At 39.6% G+C, this 16211-nt stretch overlaps 1 protein-coding gene across 1 annotated transcript in view; it reads left to right on the top strand.

Annotated features, from left to right (window-relative positions):
• SPDYA (speedy/RINGO cell cycle regulator family member A) overlaps positions 1-16211 on the top strand; it is a 35679-nt gene that overhangs the window by 15293 nt on the left and 4175 nt on the right. The window contains exon 5 of the mRNA XM_005576229.4: positions 9650-9947. Coding sequence (XP_005576286.1) covers positions 9650-9947 — 298 coding nt within the window. The remainder of the gene's footprint in view (positions 1-9649; positions 9948-16211) is intronic.

Raw genomic sequence — 16211 nt, 5'->3', positions numbered from 1 at the left:
TTTTTTTTTAATATGTAGAGTAGACCATTGATCATTGCCATGAATACAACTTGTGTATTACAATGTTGCTGTCTTGTTATCACCATAACTAAAAACTGTCATCCAGGTAAGCCGTGCTCACGGCTGTAGTCCCAGCACTTTGGGAGGCTGAGGCAGGTGGATCTCCTGAGGTCAGGAGTTTGAGACCAGCCTGGCCAATATGGTGAAACCCCATCTCTACTAAAAATACAAAAATTAGGCTGGGTGCAGTGGCTCATGCCTGTAATCCCAGCACTTTGGGAGGCCGAGGCGGGCAGATAACGAGGTCAGGAGATTGAGACCATCTTGACTAACATAGTGAAACCCCGTCTCTACTAAAAATGCAAAAAAATTAGCCGAGCGTGGTGGCGGACACCTGTAGTCCCACCTACTCGGGAGGCTGAGGCAAGAGAATGGTGTAAACCCAGGAGGCGGAGCTTACAGTGAGCATAGATTGCACCACTGCACTCCAGCCTGGGCGACAGAGTGAGACTCTGTCTCAAAAAAGAAAAAGAAAAAGAAAAATACAAAAATTAGCCAAATGGGGTGGCCGATGCCTGTAATCCCAGCTACTTGGGAGGCTGAGGCAGGAGAATCACTTAAACCCAGGAGGCGGAGGTTGCGGTAAGCTGAGATGGTCCACTGTACTCCAGCCTGGGCAACAGAGCAAGACTCCATCTCAAAAACAAACAAACAAAAAATTGTTATTTCTATTTTTCAGAGCAGCCTACTTCTATAGTACGTACTTTTTTTTTTTTTTTTTTTTGAGACAGAGTCTCGCTCTGTCGCCCAGGCTGGAGTGCAGTGCTGCAATCTCAGCTCACTGCAACCTCCGTCTCCTGGGTTCACACCATTCTCCTGCCTCAGCCTCCCGAGTAGCTGGGACTACAGGCACCCGCCACCATGCCCGGCTAATGTTTTGTATTTTTAGTAGAGACAGGGTTTCACCATGTTAGCCAGGATGGTCTCGATCTCCTGACCTCGTGATCCACCCGCCTCAGCCTCCCAAAGTGCTGGGATTACAGGCGTGAGCCACCACGCCCGGCTTATAGTAAGTGCTTTTATTTTAGTGTATTTCTTCTGTCTAAAGGATCATCAATATATTGAAAAAGGGTGATATGAACAGACCAAAATATCTTATTTAGGATTAGAATAACACTGGAGTTGAATAACAATTTCTGCTCAATAAAGTATGTGAAATTTCAGGTTCCCAAAACTGAAACACTATTTAACATGTGTATTAAATGGTATACAATTTAAATTTTTTTTAAAATCATAACTCTTTTCACATAGAATATATTGTTTCCTTGATGCTAAATCTTATTAGGATAAATCAGCAGGACACTAAAAATTTAATAATCAAGTTATTTTATCAGATGTTCTGATTTTTTTTTTTTTTTTTTTTGAGACGAAGTCTCGCTCTGTCGCCCAGGCTGGAGTGCAGTGGCCGGATCTCAGCTCACTGCAAGCTCCGCCTCCCGGGTTTACGCCATTCTCCTGCCTCAGCCTCCCGAGTAGCTGGAACTACAGGCGCCCGCCACCTCGCCCGGCTAGTTTTTTGTATTTTTTAGTAGAGACGGGGTTTCACTGTGTTAGCCAGGATGGTCTCGATCTCCTGACCTCGTGATCCACCCGTCTCGGCCTCCCAAAGTGCTGGGATTACAGGCTTGAGCCACCACGCCCGGCCAAATGTTCTGATTTTTAATAAAGTCAATATTTCAAACTACAGAAAAATTCTAGAGTAGAAAATTAAATGGAAAGCAGTGGTCACTGTAAGCTGTAGTATTAGTTCAGAAAAATATGATAAATGTGGGCTAGTTTATATACTTGCAAATCTTAAAATTTGATAGAATTAACTTACTCATTAATATACATTGACTTAGTGAGCACTTAGTAAGTATCTACCAGAAACTATATTATTTCTTTTAATTTAAAAATGGCAGCCAGGCATGGTAGCTCACATCTGTAATCCCAGCACTTTTGGAGGCTAAGGTGGCCTGGATCGCTTGAGTCCAGGAGTTCAAGACCAGCCTGGGTAACATGGCAAAACACCATCTCCACAAAAAATACAAAAAATTAGGTAGGTGTGGTGGTGCACACCTGTAGTTCTAGCTACTTGAGAGGCTGTGGTGTGAGAATCACCTGAGCCCAGGAGATTCAGGCTGCAGTGAGCCATGATTATGCCACTGCACTCCAGCCTCAGCAACAGAGCAAGACCCTGTCCCAAAAAATAAAAATAAAAAAGGCTTGAACAATAATAGCAGTATTACATCTATTAATTACAGGCAGTAGGGATATGAATGTTTGTTATATTATTCCCAATGCTTTTTCATAATTTTAAAATTTAGCAACATTTAAAAAAATATTAATGGAACTTATTTTTCCTCTTCAAAAAGGTCACCTTATTTAAATGAATTTAATTCCATTATCCTTATCACAATACTTTGTTTCTTTCTGTAGCACTGAATAAAATTTGTAATTATTTATTTGCTTATCTATTGTCTAAACAATAAACTATAAATGTAATGAAGTGAAAAATCTAGTACACTTCTAATATCTCCCATCTCTGTCCTCACACTTCAATTACAACAATCACGCATTATTCTCTTTTACTGAGAAAACAGAAGCAGAACAGACTGTCCACATGCTCACATCTTATCATCCATCCTACCTACATGCATACCCCTATATTCTGCCTTCCCTTTGTTATTGTGAAAGAATGATCTTTGCTCCTATCCCAGTCCATTCCCTCTACTTGTGCACTAGATCTCATTTTTTCTTGCTTTCTCAAGGACATCACATTCCAGTAATTGTCCCCTTTCCAGCATTTCACATTTTTTATTTTATTGGATCACTGCCATCAGAATATAGAATTGCTCTAAGATATCCATCAATAAAAATAAAAACGAAAACTTTATCCCCCAGCTACCACTACATTTCTCTGCTTTGCCTTCCTTATAACTAAACTCCTTGAAGAATTGCTTGTATTCTGTCTCTACTTCTGTTCTTTCCATTCTCTTTGAACCTGTTATATAAAGTCTTTTTTCCCTCATTCTGTAGAAACTTGTCAGGCCACCAAATATCTCTATATGGCCAAATCCCAAGGTTAATTTGTAGTCCTCAATCTACTCAATATAGCAGCATTTGACACTATCCCTCATTTCTTCCTGAAACACTGTTTTCACTTGGTTTTGAGGATACCAGGTTTTTTTCAGTCACTTTTGCCAGTTCCTTTTTACCTCACCAACTTCATTAGAGTGCCCCAGGGCTGACTTAGGATCTCTTCTCCTTTCTATTGGTATTAACTTATTAGGTGACCCCATTCACTCTCAAGGCTTTAACACTAACAACTAATAATTTCTTCCAATTCCAGATCTGCATACCAAATCGCCTGTTGATATTTTTTGTCTAATTGATACCTCAAACTTAACATGCCTAAAATTGAACTCCTGACTCCTTGACACAGACCTCCAGATCTGCTCCTCCTGCAGTCTTCCACATATTCATAAGTAGCAACTCTATCATTTTAGTTGCTCGGGCCAAAACAATTATTTCCATTTACCCTTCTTTTTCTTATATTTGTACCTTGAAAAAATATCCAGCATCCTACCATTTCTCACCACCTCCACCACTAATAGTGTACTTTTAAATTGTCACCTCTTGCCTCAATTACTGGCATAAGTTTCCAAATAGTCTCTCCACCCCCCACCTTTTTTTTTTTTTAAAAAAAAGACAAGGTCTTACTCTGTTACCCAGGCAGTGGTGTGATCATGGCTCACTGCAGCCTTAACCTCCTAGACTCAGGTGATCTCCTGCCTTAGCCTCCCAAGTAGCTGAGACTACAGGCATGTGCCACCATGCCCAGCCAATTTATTTTTTGTAGAGATGGGGTCTCGCTATGTTGCCCAGGCTGGTCTCAAACTCCTGTGCCCAAGCAATCCTCCCACCTTGGCCTCCCAAAGTGATGGGATTGCAGGTGTGAGCCACCATACGCAGCTATAATCTATTCTTCATACAGCTGCCAGAGTAATTTTTTTTTTTTTTTTTTTAGGTAAGTCAAATCATGACTTCTCTATTCAAAAGCCTCCAGTATCTTCCAGCCATACATAGGGTAAAAGACAAAGTCCCTGTCATGGTCCAACATGGTCTATCAGCCCTTCTCTCTTATCTCTTTGATTTCATCTCAAATCTTTGCTCTTCCATTCAAGCTACACCAGCCTCCTTACCTCAAAGATACCAGTTACACTCCCATCTCATGGTCTTTGCACTTACTATTCCCATAACCTAGAATGTTGTTCCCCAGATATCAGTATGCTTCACTTCCTAACTACATTCAGGATTCTGCTTAAATGTCACCTCAGAGAGACCTCTCCTTATCACCTTATATAGAGTAGTATCTCCCTCCATGGAATAGAAGTGCCCTCACAATTATGTTCAATTGAATTTTGACAAGGGTACCAAGAAAATTCAATGGGGAAAGTGTAGTCTTTTCAACAAATGGTGCTGGGACGACTGGATATCTACATGCAAAAGAATGAAGCTGAACCTCTGGTTCATACCATATATAAAAATTAACTCAAAATGGATCAAAGACCTAAATGTAAAACCTAAAACCACAAAACTCTTAGAAGAAAACATAGGGATAAGTCTTCATGACCTTGAATTAGGTTTCTTAGAGATGATACCAAAAGTAACAAGTAACAAAAGAAGATATAAAATAGACATCATCAAAATTAAAACCTTTTGTCCTTCAAAGGATACCAAGTGAAGAGATAACCTACAAAATGAAAAAAATGTTTTTGCAAGTCATCTATTTGATAAGCGTCTTGTATCTAGAAATATAAAGAGCTTTACAACTTAACAATAAAAAGACAATCAATTTAAAAAATGGGCAAAGAATCCAAATAGACATTTCTCCAAAGTATGCAAATTGCTAACACACACACACACACACACACACTTGAAAAGATGTTCAACATCATTAGCTGTCAGGAATTGCAAATCAAAAGCACCATGAGATATTACTTCACACCCACTATGATGGCTATAAACAAAAATAAAAGTATTGGAGGATGTGGAGATACTGGAACACTCATACATTTCTTATGGAAATGTAAAATGGGGAAGTTGCTTTGCATAACAGTCTGACAATTCCTCACAAGGCTAACATAAAGTTACCATATGACCCAGAAAGTCTAGTCCTAGCTATATATGCCAAAGGATAAAAACAAAACTATGTCCACATAAAAAATTTTAACATGAATGTTCATAGCATTATTCATAATAGCCAAAGTAGAAACAACATAAATGTCCATCGGCTGATAGAATGGATAAACAAAATAAGGTATATCCCTACAATGAAATATTACTTGGCAATTAAAAGGAATGAAGTACCTGGTACAAACTACAATGCAGGTAACCTTGAAAAGATTATGCTACATAAAAGAAGCCTGTCACAAAGGACAACATATTGTATGATTCAATTTATATGAAAGGTCCAGAATAGACAAATTCAGAGACAGAAAGTAGATTAGTAGTTACTATGGGCGACAGAAAGGAGAAAATGGAGTGTGATTGCTTTATTTATAGAGTGATGTAAATATTTCAAAATCGAGTGTGGTTATGGTTGCTCAACTCTGAATATATTGAATATCATTGAATTGTACATTTCAATTGGGTGAATTGTAAGGTATTTTAATTACATTTCAAAGCTGTTAAAATTAAAAGTAGTTCCTCCTACTATTACTCTGTATTCCCTTTCTCAGTTCCAATTTTCCTCATAGCACTCAACCATCATATAACAGACTCCTTTTTACTTATTTATCTTGCTAACAAACTTCCTCCCACTAAAATACAGATTCCAAGAGAGCAGGATCTTTGTTTTGCTTTTGTTTGTTTGTTTTGTTTTGTTTTTGTTTTTGAGACAAGGTCTCATTCTGTTACCCAGGCTGCAGGCTACAGTGTGCAATCATAGCTCACTGCAACCTTGAACTCTTGGGCTCAAGCAATCCTCCCACCTTGGCCTCCCAAAGTTCTGGGATTACAGACGTGAGCCACAGTGCCTGACCCTATTTTGGTTTTTTTTGTTTGTTTGTTTGTTTTTAGACAGAGTTACATTCTGTCACGCAGGCCGGAGTGCAGTGGCACAATCTCGGCTCACTGCAACCTCCACCTCCTGGGTTCAAGCAATTCTCCTGCCTCAGTCTCCCAAGTAGCTAGGATTATAGCTGGGATTACAGGCATGCACCACTACGCCCAGCTATTTTGTATTTTTAGTAGAGACAGGGTTTTCACCATGGTGGCCAGGCTGGTCTCAAACTCCTGATCTCAAGTGATCCACCTGCCTCAGCCTCCCAAAGTGCTGGATTACAGGCGTGAGTACCCAGCCTTATTTTGTTCTTATCCTATCTCCAGAGCCTAGAACAGTGCCTGGCACATAGTGGGTAGTCAATAAATATTTGTTGACTGATCAAATGAATAGAACTTCCAATTCTGTTTCATACCTTCTTATCCATGAAATAGGGAAACAATAAACTATAATTATTCACTGAGCTCACTTTGCACTGCCCCTTACTCCAGTGGCAGATAGAGAAGCTGTTTTTTGGCTGTTCCAACAAGGTACATTTGAATCATGTTGGAGTATAGAAAAGGTAACTGCCTAGTAGATTTTATCCTGTTCTGTTAAGTATTCACTGGACAACTACTTTATCAATAACACACCAAGTTCAGTGGCCTGGGAGTTTATTGTAAAGAAGTATTATTTCACCCCATTCCCATTCCTGAAGTAGCAAGACATACTGTTGAAAATTTAACTATTCTATACATTTGTTACTGAAAGCCTAGCATACTGCCAAATGAAACATTTCTTTAGTCTCATATCCTAAAATAACCTCAAGTTAGGATAGTAGCTACAAACTAGCTTACAATAATAATACTTTACATTTGCATAGTGCTTTACAAATTATGACTTTTCCCAGAAATTATCACACAAATAGCTGTGAGGGTGGTGGCATCCCCATTTCACAGCTAATGAAACTGAGGACCAAAGAGGCTGGGATTTACTCAAAATCACAGAAGTGGCAGATCCAGAACATCTAATGACTTCCTAGTGTTCTCTTTTTTCTGTGACATCTAGCCTCCATATAAGCTTCTCATATTGGTTAGTTTAGAAAATGCATTTATATCTTGTCTTGGGAATTAAATAGCCTCAGTATTCTCTCCGTTTCACAGATGCAAAAACTGTGGCTTAGTAAGATTGTGATTTGTCCATGGCCATGAAGTTAATAAGTAGCAGACCCAACGTACTTAAACTTAGTGCTCTTTGCATTATACACCACTGACATAAGAAAGAACAAGTGCTGTCTTTTCAAATAATGAGTTTTGTAATTTGTCTCTTTTATTTTTTTAATCTTGGCTGCAAAGAAGCTAACAGCCAGGTATTATCCTTGACCACATCGACTCTATTACATTTTATTACTGGCATGTCTGCTTTCCCCTTTTAGTCGAAATTTCCCTTTTGGGTCTAAATTCAATGAAATTTTTCCCCCTTTTTTGTCAGCTGCCTCATTCTTTTTTGGAAAGAGATGAGGTGTGATTAAATTGGAAAATATATGTAGGGCTTCTCCAGAAAAGAGTGGACTATTTCTTTGTTTATTCTGATTTTTATCTTCTTACCTGATGATCTTATCAACAACTCCTTTGAGGTGGGATTTTATTACATTGGTGATGGCTTAATTTCTAAACTGGTTCACACATTAGGGAGGATGCCTATCAAATGAGAGAGTTAGACTACACTTCCAGCCCCTTTCATGCATCATGGAGGGTAGCAATTTAATTAAGAAGTTTTTCTCTATTCCAGTTAATATTCTGGCCAAGATGCCACAATATCATCATAGCTGAGTTCTTCACTATCTATTACTTGATTCCAGATTAGGAATTTAGAAAGCAATGAGATAAGTAGTGTGTTTTGATAGAATAATCCAATGACAGTATGCAGAAGAGATCCAATATAGGGAATGTATTGGAAACTGCTAAACTTGCTATAGCGGGAAACAAGGGTGTGACGAAAATTGATAGCAGTGCTGAAGAAAATGAAACACATGTTAGAAATGTTAAAAAATTATAATTATCATTCCCTAGTGACCAGTTGGATATAGGGTACATGGGAGAGGGAACTGTCAGTTTCAAATCTATATAACAGGAAGAGTAATGGGTTCCATAATGGAAATAAGGAAGGCTACAGAAGCAAACTGGATTCTTTGGGGAGATAAAGGAATTTGGTATATAGACATGAATTTAAGGCAGTAACTGGATGTAATTAAATGAATGCTCAACAGGTATGGTAAAAGTCATTACATATAAATGATGCTTAGAGTATTTAAGAGATTCAAGGTGAAAGTAATATTAATACTTTTAAAGAACTTTCCAGGCACTGTTCTAAGTATTGCCCATGTATTAACTCTCACAATTCTTAGATCTAGCTAGGTAATCCCAGATAAGAAACTAAGGAACAGAGAGGTTAAGTGACTTCTCCAAGGACACATAATAATTAAAGCAGCACTCCAGTATTCAAACCAAGGCAGTCTGACTCCAGAGTCAGTGCTTTTTTTTTTTGTTTTGTTTTGTTTTTAAATTTTTTATGCCTATATCTGTCTCCTCCCCATTCCTCCCCATTCTCCTCCCTGACAGGGAGAGGAGAAGCTGACTGGGTTGGTTTTGAAAGTCAGTGCTTTTAACACCTATACTTTACTACCTCTTGAGATCACAGAGAGGGAGAGTATATACACAGAAAAACAGAGGGCCAAGTATCAAATTTTAGGAACACTGTTGCCCAGGCTGGGTTTCGAACTCCTCAGCTCAAGCAATCCACCTGCCTCAGCCTTCTAAAGTGTTGGGATTACAGGCGTGAGCCACCGCACCCATTCCCATCTTTGCTATTTTATTTTTCCTTTTTTTTTTTTTTTTTTTTTGAGATGGAGTCTCGCTCTGTCGCCCAGGCTAGAGTGCAGTGGGGTGATCTCTGCCCGCTGCAAGCTCCACCTCCCAGGTTCATGCCACTCTCCTGCCTCAGCCTCCCAAGTAGCTGGGACTACAGGCACTCGCAACCACGCCCGGCTAATTTTTTTTTGTATTTTTAGTAGAGATGGGGTTTCACCGTGTTAGCCAGGATGGTCTTGATCGCCTGACCTCATGATCTGCCTGCCTTGGCCTCCCAAAATGCTGGGATTACAGGCGTGAGCCACCGTGCCTGGCCAATTAATTGTTTTTTAACCCAATACATTCCAAAGTTAAGAATTACATATTGTTTTGGAGTAACTGTATTATCTTTCCCAAACTTAGAATATTCAGAATTGAAAAATAAATACCCCAATAACCTGGAAGGTTGCTTCAGTCCTATTTCCTGTTTAAAATAATTTACTTTGTCGATTATTGTCTTAAAGATCCAAGCAATGAGTCACTTTTTAGTGATGATCCTCCCAGCCTTATCTGGAAGTGTTTTGTTTTATAAATCAGCAATTTGGATTTTTATCTTCACTTTAGAGACAGTTGTTCTTGAGTTATAATTTTTGAACTCAATTTTAGTAAATTTTGAAATATTACTAAAATTCTAAAAGTAAGCTTTCCATTATAGGTTATGGCCATTGCACCAACCCATTATATCTGGCAAAGAGAACGCTCTGTTCATCACAGTGGAGCTGTCAGAAACTACAACAGAGATGAAGTTCAGCTGCCCCGGGGACCTAGTGCCACACCAGTAGATTGTTCACTCTGTGGTAAAAAAAGAAGATATGTTAGACTGGGATTGTCTTCATCATCATCTTTATCCAGTCATACATCAGGGGTGACAGAAAAACATTCTCAGGAATCATACAACTCACTGTCAATGGACATAATAGATGATCCTTCTCAAGCTTATACCAGTTCTCAAGGTATGATTTAGTAATATGCCAGAATTAGATTTATGCATATTGTTTACTGAGCTCTAGTCAGTCCTTGCTGGCAGGGATACATAATAATTTATATACTTCAACAATATGAGTTAAATTAATCTTGAAACTTTCTCCCCTTTCAGTTACTTTTTGTCTTGTGTCCATATCTGTTTTGTGGTGACCCAACTGAACAGATTTTTAATGTGACCTATGTTAAGTTGAAAACTAATGCACCATAAGCCTCGGTATTTTAAGAGCCTGAATCATTTTTTTGAAATGTTTATTTTGTTCAAAAGGGTTTCAAGAAGAAAATAAATTTACTTGTAATCTCACCTTCCAACTATTGGTTTCCTTCTGTATACTTTTCTAACAAAATTAGAACCATAATATATCCAGGCTTGCTTTTTTCATTTATCACAAAGTATTTTCCTATATCATTACTGAGTCCTCCAAAACCAGTTTCTTTTTTTTTTTTGAAACAGAGTCTGACTCTGTTGCCCAGGCTGGAGTGCAGTGGGACAATCTCTGCTCACCGCAGCCTCCACCTCCCGGATTTGGCTGATTCTCATGCCTCAGCCTCCTAAGTATCTCGGATTATAGACATGTGCCACCATGCCCAGATAGTTTTTGTGTTTTTAGTAGTGAAGGGTTTCACCATGTTGGCCAGGCTGGTCTCGAACTCCTGGCCTCAAGTGATCTGTCTTTCTCGGCCTCCTAAAATGCTGGGATTACGGGCGTGAGCTACCGCACCCAGCCCAAAACCTGATTTTAAATTCTGATGTGGTATAAGTACCATAATTTCTTCATATATTTCATTTTGTTGGGATTTAAGTGGCTTTCAGCAATAGTGTATTAATTAGAAAAGAATCTTATTAGCTGGAAAAAATACAACTGCACCATAATTTCGTTCAAATTATTTTATATATAGTATTATCTGACATTTATTTTCTAGAAATGTCTAGAAATAGCACTAGAATAATATTCTACTACTATCAGTGATCCTTTCTACTTACAAAGCCTTCCAGATTTTCACCCATCTCAAGACAGGGCGGACAGATTTTTCATGGTCCTTTCTAATTCTATCATGAGAAATTAACACACCTGCATTATTTCAGAATTTTACCTATTTGTTTTTACCACAAAGAGATTAATAGTGGCTACTGAAGCTTTACTAAGGGAGAAACTAGACCATAAGATTCTTGAAGGTAGGGGTTATGCCTCAGTCATTGTTCTATTTCTTGACCATAGTAATCACTCAACAAATTTGCACTGCAGTATATAGTCTCTTCCTTTTCAACATCTTCAGGCATATTTTTTATTATGCTGAGGCAAGAGGATCACTTGAGGCCAGGAGTTTGAGACCATCCTGGGAAACACAGCAAGATCCCATCTATTTAAAAAAATTGTCTTTTAGCATCCTTCCTCTCCCAGCTTCCTTTACTCTTTGATCCTTATAATAGGTAAGCTTTACTGAATGTTTACAATGTCCAAGGCAATATATAATGCATTTTGTATTCATAATATCATTTAATATTCACAGCCAACTTTAGGGTGAATACTATACCTCCACTCAGCAGATAAGGAAACTAAAGCTTAGAGAAGTTAAATAATTTGCCCAAGGAGCTGGAGTGACATGTGAACCCAGGTCTCTGACTCAAAACTAGAGCCTGAATTCCTAAATATTATGGTCTACTGCCCTTTTGATGCAATCCTGCCATTGGCAGTGAAAATAAGCTGCCACAGAAGCCTTCTAGCCAACTACTAAGGAAGTGGCGAAAGCATTAAGAACCAAGTCCCTGCTGAAAGGCTACATGAAGTGAGCTGGGAGAGAGTTCCAAGAATTTGAACAGATATTTACAGAAAGCAAAAGAGAAGCAGTTATACGTATTTTATTCCGACCAACCACTGTAGATATCAACGGTAATAACCCTCCATAGTATAGGCCTTGACATCTCAACAGGAAATTTGAGTGCACCCAGGGAAGAGGGGGCTCTGCCAGTCAGTATACTTTGGAGAAAAAATAAAGGTCTTTGAGGGATTGTGGATGAAAAGTGGGGTATTAACCTAGGGGAGTTGTAGAAGGAACCGTGTGCTTTCATCCTTTAACTGGGTGAAAGCCATGATTTAGGATTTATAGGTCCTATACAGGAAGGAACAAATATTTACCCAAAGCCATTTTATTCTGAGTATTAACCCATGGTTAACTGTAAAACTCTTTGTTTCAGGATGTCAGAGGGTAAGCAATACAAAGGAAAATTGATTGTACACATATTTTACCGGTAAAAATATACATTCATTTTCCTCCTATAGTTTTAATGGAGAGTGAGCTCATTGGAAATAGAGGGGAGAGTGCAGGATAATAGGGACACACGATGCTACAGGAGTGGGATAAGTCTCTCACTGCCTAAACCGCTGCTGAGTTAGTGACCTCTACTAGCAAACTTTTCTTCCTCCAGTCCACCTAAGGTTGGAATCATCTGATAGTATGTGGTTGCAAAAAACTGAATTCAGCATTCTCCAAGAAAGACACAAAAAGTTTATGGTCTGCTTTAGACTTCTGTGCTAAACTTAGCATAGATGGTGATCAGTGCTTCCATCTTTCTTTCAAACACAAGCAAGCAACTCCTCAATTTGCAGGTAAAGACATATTTTCCTACCTTAAAATATTTTTTGTTAAAACAACACATTTAAATAAAAGTTTTAGATAAACATGTTTATGACATTTATTAAGAACAAACTGTTTTTTCAATTTGACAAGGTGGGGTAAAAATACTGTCAAAAATTTGACTTTTGGGGCTGGACACGGTGGCTCGTGCCTGTAATCCCAGCACTTTGGGAGGCCAAGAGGGGGCAGATCACCTGAGGTCAGGAGTTCTAGACTAGCCTGGCCAACATGGTAAAACCTGTCTCTACTAAAAATACAAAAATTAGCTGGGCGTGGTGGTGCATGCCTGTAATCCCAGCTACTCGGGAGGCTGAGGCAGGAGAATCACTTGAACCTGGGAGGAGGAGGTTGCAGTGAGCTGAGATGCTGCCACTGTACTCCAGCCTGTGTGAAAAGAGCAAAACTTTGTCTCAAAAAAAAATAATAATAATAATTTTTAAAAATGACTTTTGGGAAGGATAGAGGAAGCATTCTTTTTTTTTTAGGTGAAACATTCTTTACATATTTATATACATGACAATCACCAATCACATGCTAGATACTTAATCTCATTTAACACCCAACCCCCTAAGAAATCTTGAAGTGGCCTTATTATATTCATTTTACTGATGAAAAAATAAACTCAGAAAAGTCACACCATTACCAGGTAAAACAATAACAGAAACAAGATGGGAACCCAGTTCTATCTGAATATGTAACATATTTTTATAATAACTAAACTACAATTGTTTCTCCTGACCGTATGCTGTTGTAAGCTTTATGATGCCTGGGCTGGTCCATGTGAAACATAGATATATATTATGTATTATCTGAGGACCCATGAGATTTTAAAGCAAAGTCAAGGGAAAAAATATATACCAAGCTTTAGCCCTGGATCATATAGAGAGGCATGTAACATTCCAACTGTTAAATAATCTAAAAACCAAATAATTTTTCCTCAGAAATAAACCATTCTTTGAATTTTCTTATTTTTGTCATTACCACTGTTCTAGTCATCCAGGTTTAAAATTCTTACACTTAATGAAGGCATAATTAGGGCATATAAGTTAATAATGTGATAAGGGCTATGCAAAGTATATGATCAACATTGAGGAACACAAAAGATTTCAGAATTCTGTGGGGTGAGAGGTTTGGTGAAGGTTTTTCAAAGTAAGATATTAGCTGGGCATTGACTGAGTCCTGTTTTGCCCAGAGAATTAAGGGAAGGGTCTTCTGAATAGCAGACAGAAGTTTGAAAATACAGCTGGTCCTTGACTTACCTATGGTTGCTATACGCATTCAGTGGAAAGCTGTATCATGGTCTCTCTTGATGCTGGGCAGAGGCAGTGAGCTAGCTGCAGCTTCCAGGCAGCCATGAAATCATGACAGTAAACAACTAATTTTTGACAGTGTATTGTATTGCCAGATGATGCTGCCCAGCTGTAGCCTAATGTAAGTGTTCTGAGCACATTAAGGTAGGCTAGGCTAAGCTGTGATGTTTGGTGGTTAGCTGTATTACATGCATCTTTTTAAAAATATTTTTTGCCGGGCGCAGTGGCTCACCTGTGTAATCCCAACACTTTGGGAGGCCGAGGCAGACGGATCACCTGAGGTCAGGAGTTCGAGACCAAACTGACCAATATGGTAAAATCTACTAAAAATACAAAATTTAGCTGGGCGTGGTGGCAGGCGCCTGTAGTCCCAGCTACTCGGGAGGCTGAGACAGGAGAACTGCTTGAACCCAGGAGGCAGAGGTTGCAGCGAGCCAAAATCATGCTCCTGCACTCCAGCCAGGGCAACAGAGTGAGACTCCATCTCAAAAAAGAAAAAAATAAAATAAAAATATGTTTTAAAAATAGAGATGGGGTCTCACTACGTTGCGCAGGCTGGTCATGAACTCCTGGCCTTAAACAATCCTCCACCTCTGCCTCCCAAAGTGCTGGGATTACAAGTGTGAGCTACTGTGCCCAGCCAAATGCTTTTTTTCCCCACCAGACAGGATCTTGCTCTGTCACCTGGGCTAGAGTGTAGTAATGTGATCATGGCTCACTGTAGCCTCAACCTCCTCTGATTCAAGTGATCCTCCTACCTCAGCCTCCTGAGTAGCTGGCACTACAGGCATGTGCCACCATGCCCAGCTTTTTCTTTTTTTTTTTTTGTAGAAACTTCCTATGTTGCCCAGACTGGTGCTGGTCTCGGACTCCTGACCTCAAGCAATCCTCCCACCTTGGCCTCTCAAAGTGCTGGGGTTACAGATGTAAATCACTGCACCTGGCCCAAATGCATTTTTTACTTAATGATATCTTCAAGTCACAAGTGTTTGTTGGGACATAACCCCATTATAAGTCAAAAAGTCTCGATATATACATTTTCTCTCTGCATCCAATGAATTACTAGCTTATCTGGTTCTTCTTTCATAATATTTTGTTTGTTTCTTTGTTTGTTTGAGATGGAGTTTTGCTCTTGTTGCCCAGGCTGGAGTGCAATGGTGCGATCTCAGCTCACTGCAACCTCCGTCTCCCAGGTTCAGGCAATTCTTGTGCCTCAGCCTCCTCAGTAGCTGGGATTACAGGCAAGCTCCACCACACCCAGCTAATTTTTATATTTTTAGTAGAGACAGGGTTTCACTATGTTGGCCAGGCTGGTCTCGAACTCCTGACCTCAGGTGACCCACCTGTCTCAGCCTTCCAAAGTGCTGGGCTTACAGGCATGAGCCACCCCGCCCGAACTGTCTGCTCATTTTCTACTATTAATCACCTTATATATGTATTACTATGAAAGCTCTGATTTTTTTCCTCCAGTTAAATTCTCATAGACACCACTAACAGATTAACTTAAAATATCTTTTACATGACTATAGAAACTTCAGAAGTTCCTACTGCCTCTGAAAATATGAAGTTCAAAATGAAAGCCTCCCACAATCCCAGAACTATATACTATGTATACCTAAATTTCCCTCTAGAACAACCAAGTCAACAGACAAAACAATACATGATCCTTGGCTGGGCATGATGGTTCACGCCTGTAATCCCAGCACTTTGGGAGGCTGAAGCAGGCAGATCACTTGAGGTCAGGAGCTCGAGACCAGCCTGGCCAACATGGTGAAACCCTGTCTCTACTAAAAATAGAAAAATTAGCCAGGCATGGTGGTGGTGCATGCCTGTAATTCCAGCTACTCCAGAGGCTGAGGCAGGAGAATCGCTTGAACCTGAGAGGTGGAGGGTGCAGTGAGCTGAGACTGCACCACTGCACTCCAGCCTGGGTGACAGAGCGAGATGCTGTCTCAAAAAACAAAAACATGATCCAGTGTAGGCTTAAAGATATCAGGAAACTTCTAGTGACTATTTACTGGGCATAAAAGGTAGGGCCCCTGGAAGGCATTGGGATGACAGTTTTCAGTCAGTCTCAAATATTTAGTTTACAGGACAGCCAGACGTGGACGTAGAAAACTAACATTAGAAGGTATCTGTCCCGGCCGGGCGCAGTGGCTCAAGTCTGTAATCCCAGCACTTTGGGAGGCTGAGACGGGCGGATCATGAGGTCAGGAGATCGAGACCATCCTGGCTAACACAGTGAAACGCCGTCTCTACTAAAAAAAAATACAAAAAACTAGCCGGGCG

This window comes from Macaca fascicularis, chromosome 13, assembly GCF_037993035.2.
Source record: "Macaca fascicularis isolate 582-1 chromosome 13, T2T-MFA8v1.1".
Taxonomy (NCBI): Eukaryota; Metazoa; Chordata; class Mammalia; order Primates; family Cercopithecidae; genus Macaca; species Macaca fascicularis.
This window is presented reverse-complemented; position numbering and strand designations above follow the sequence as displayed.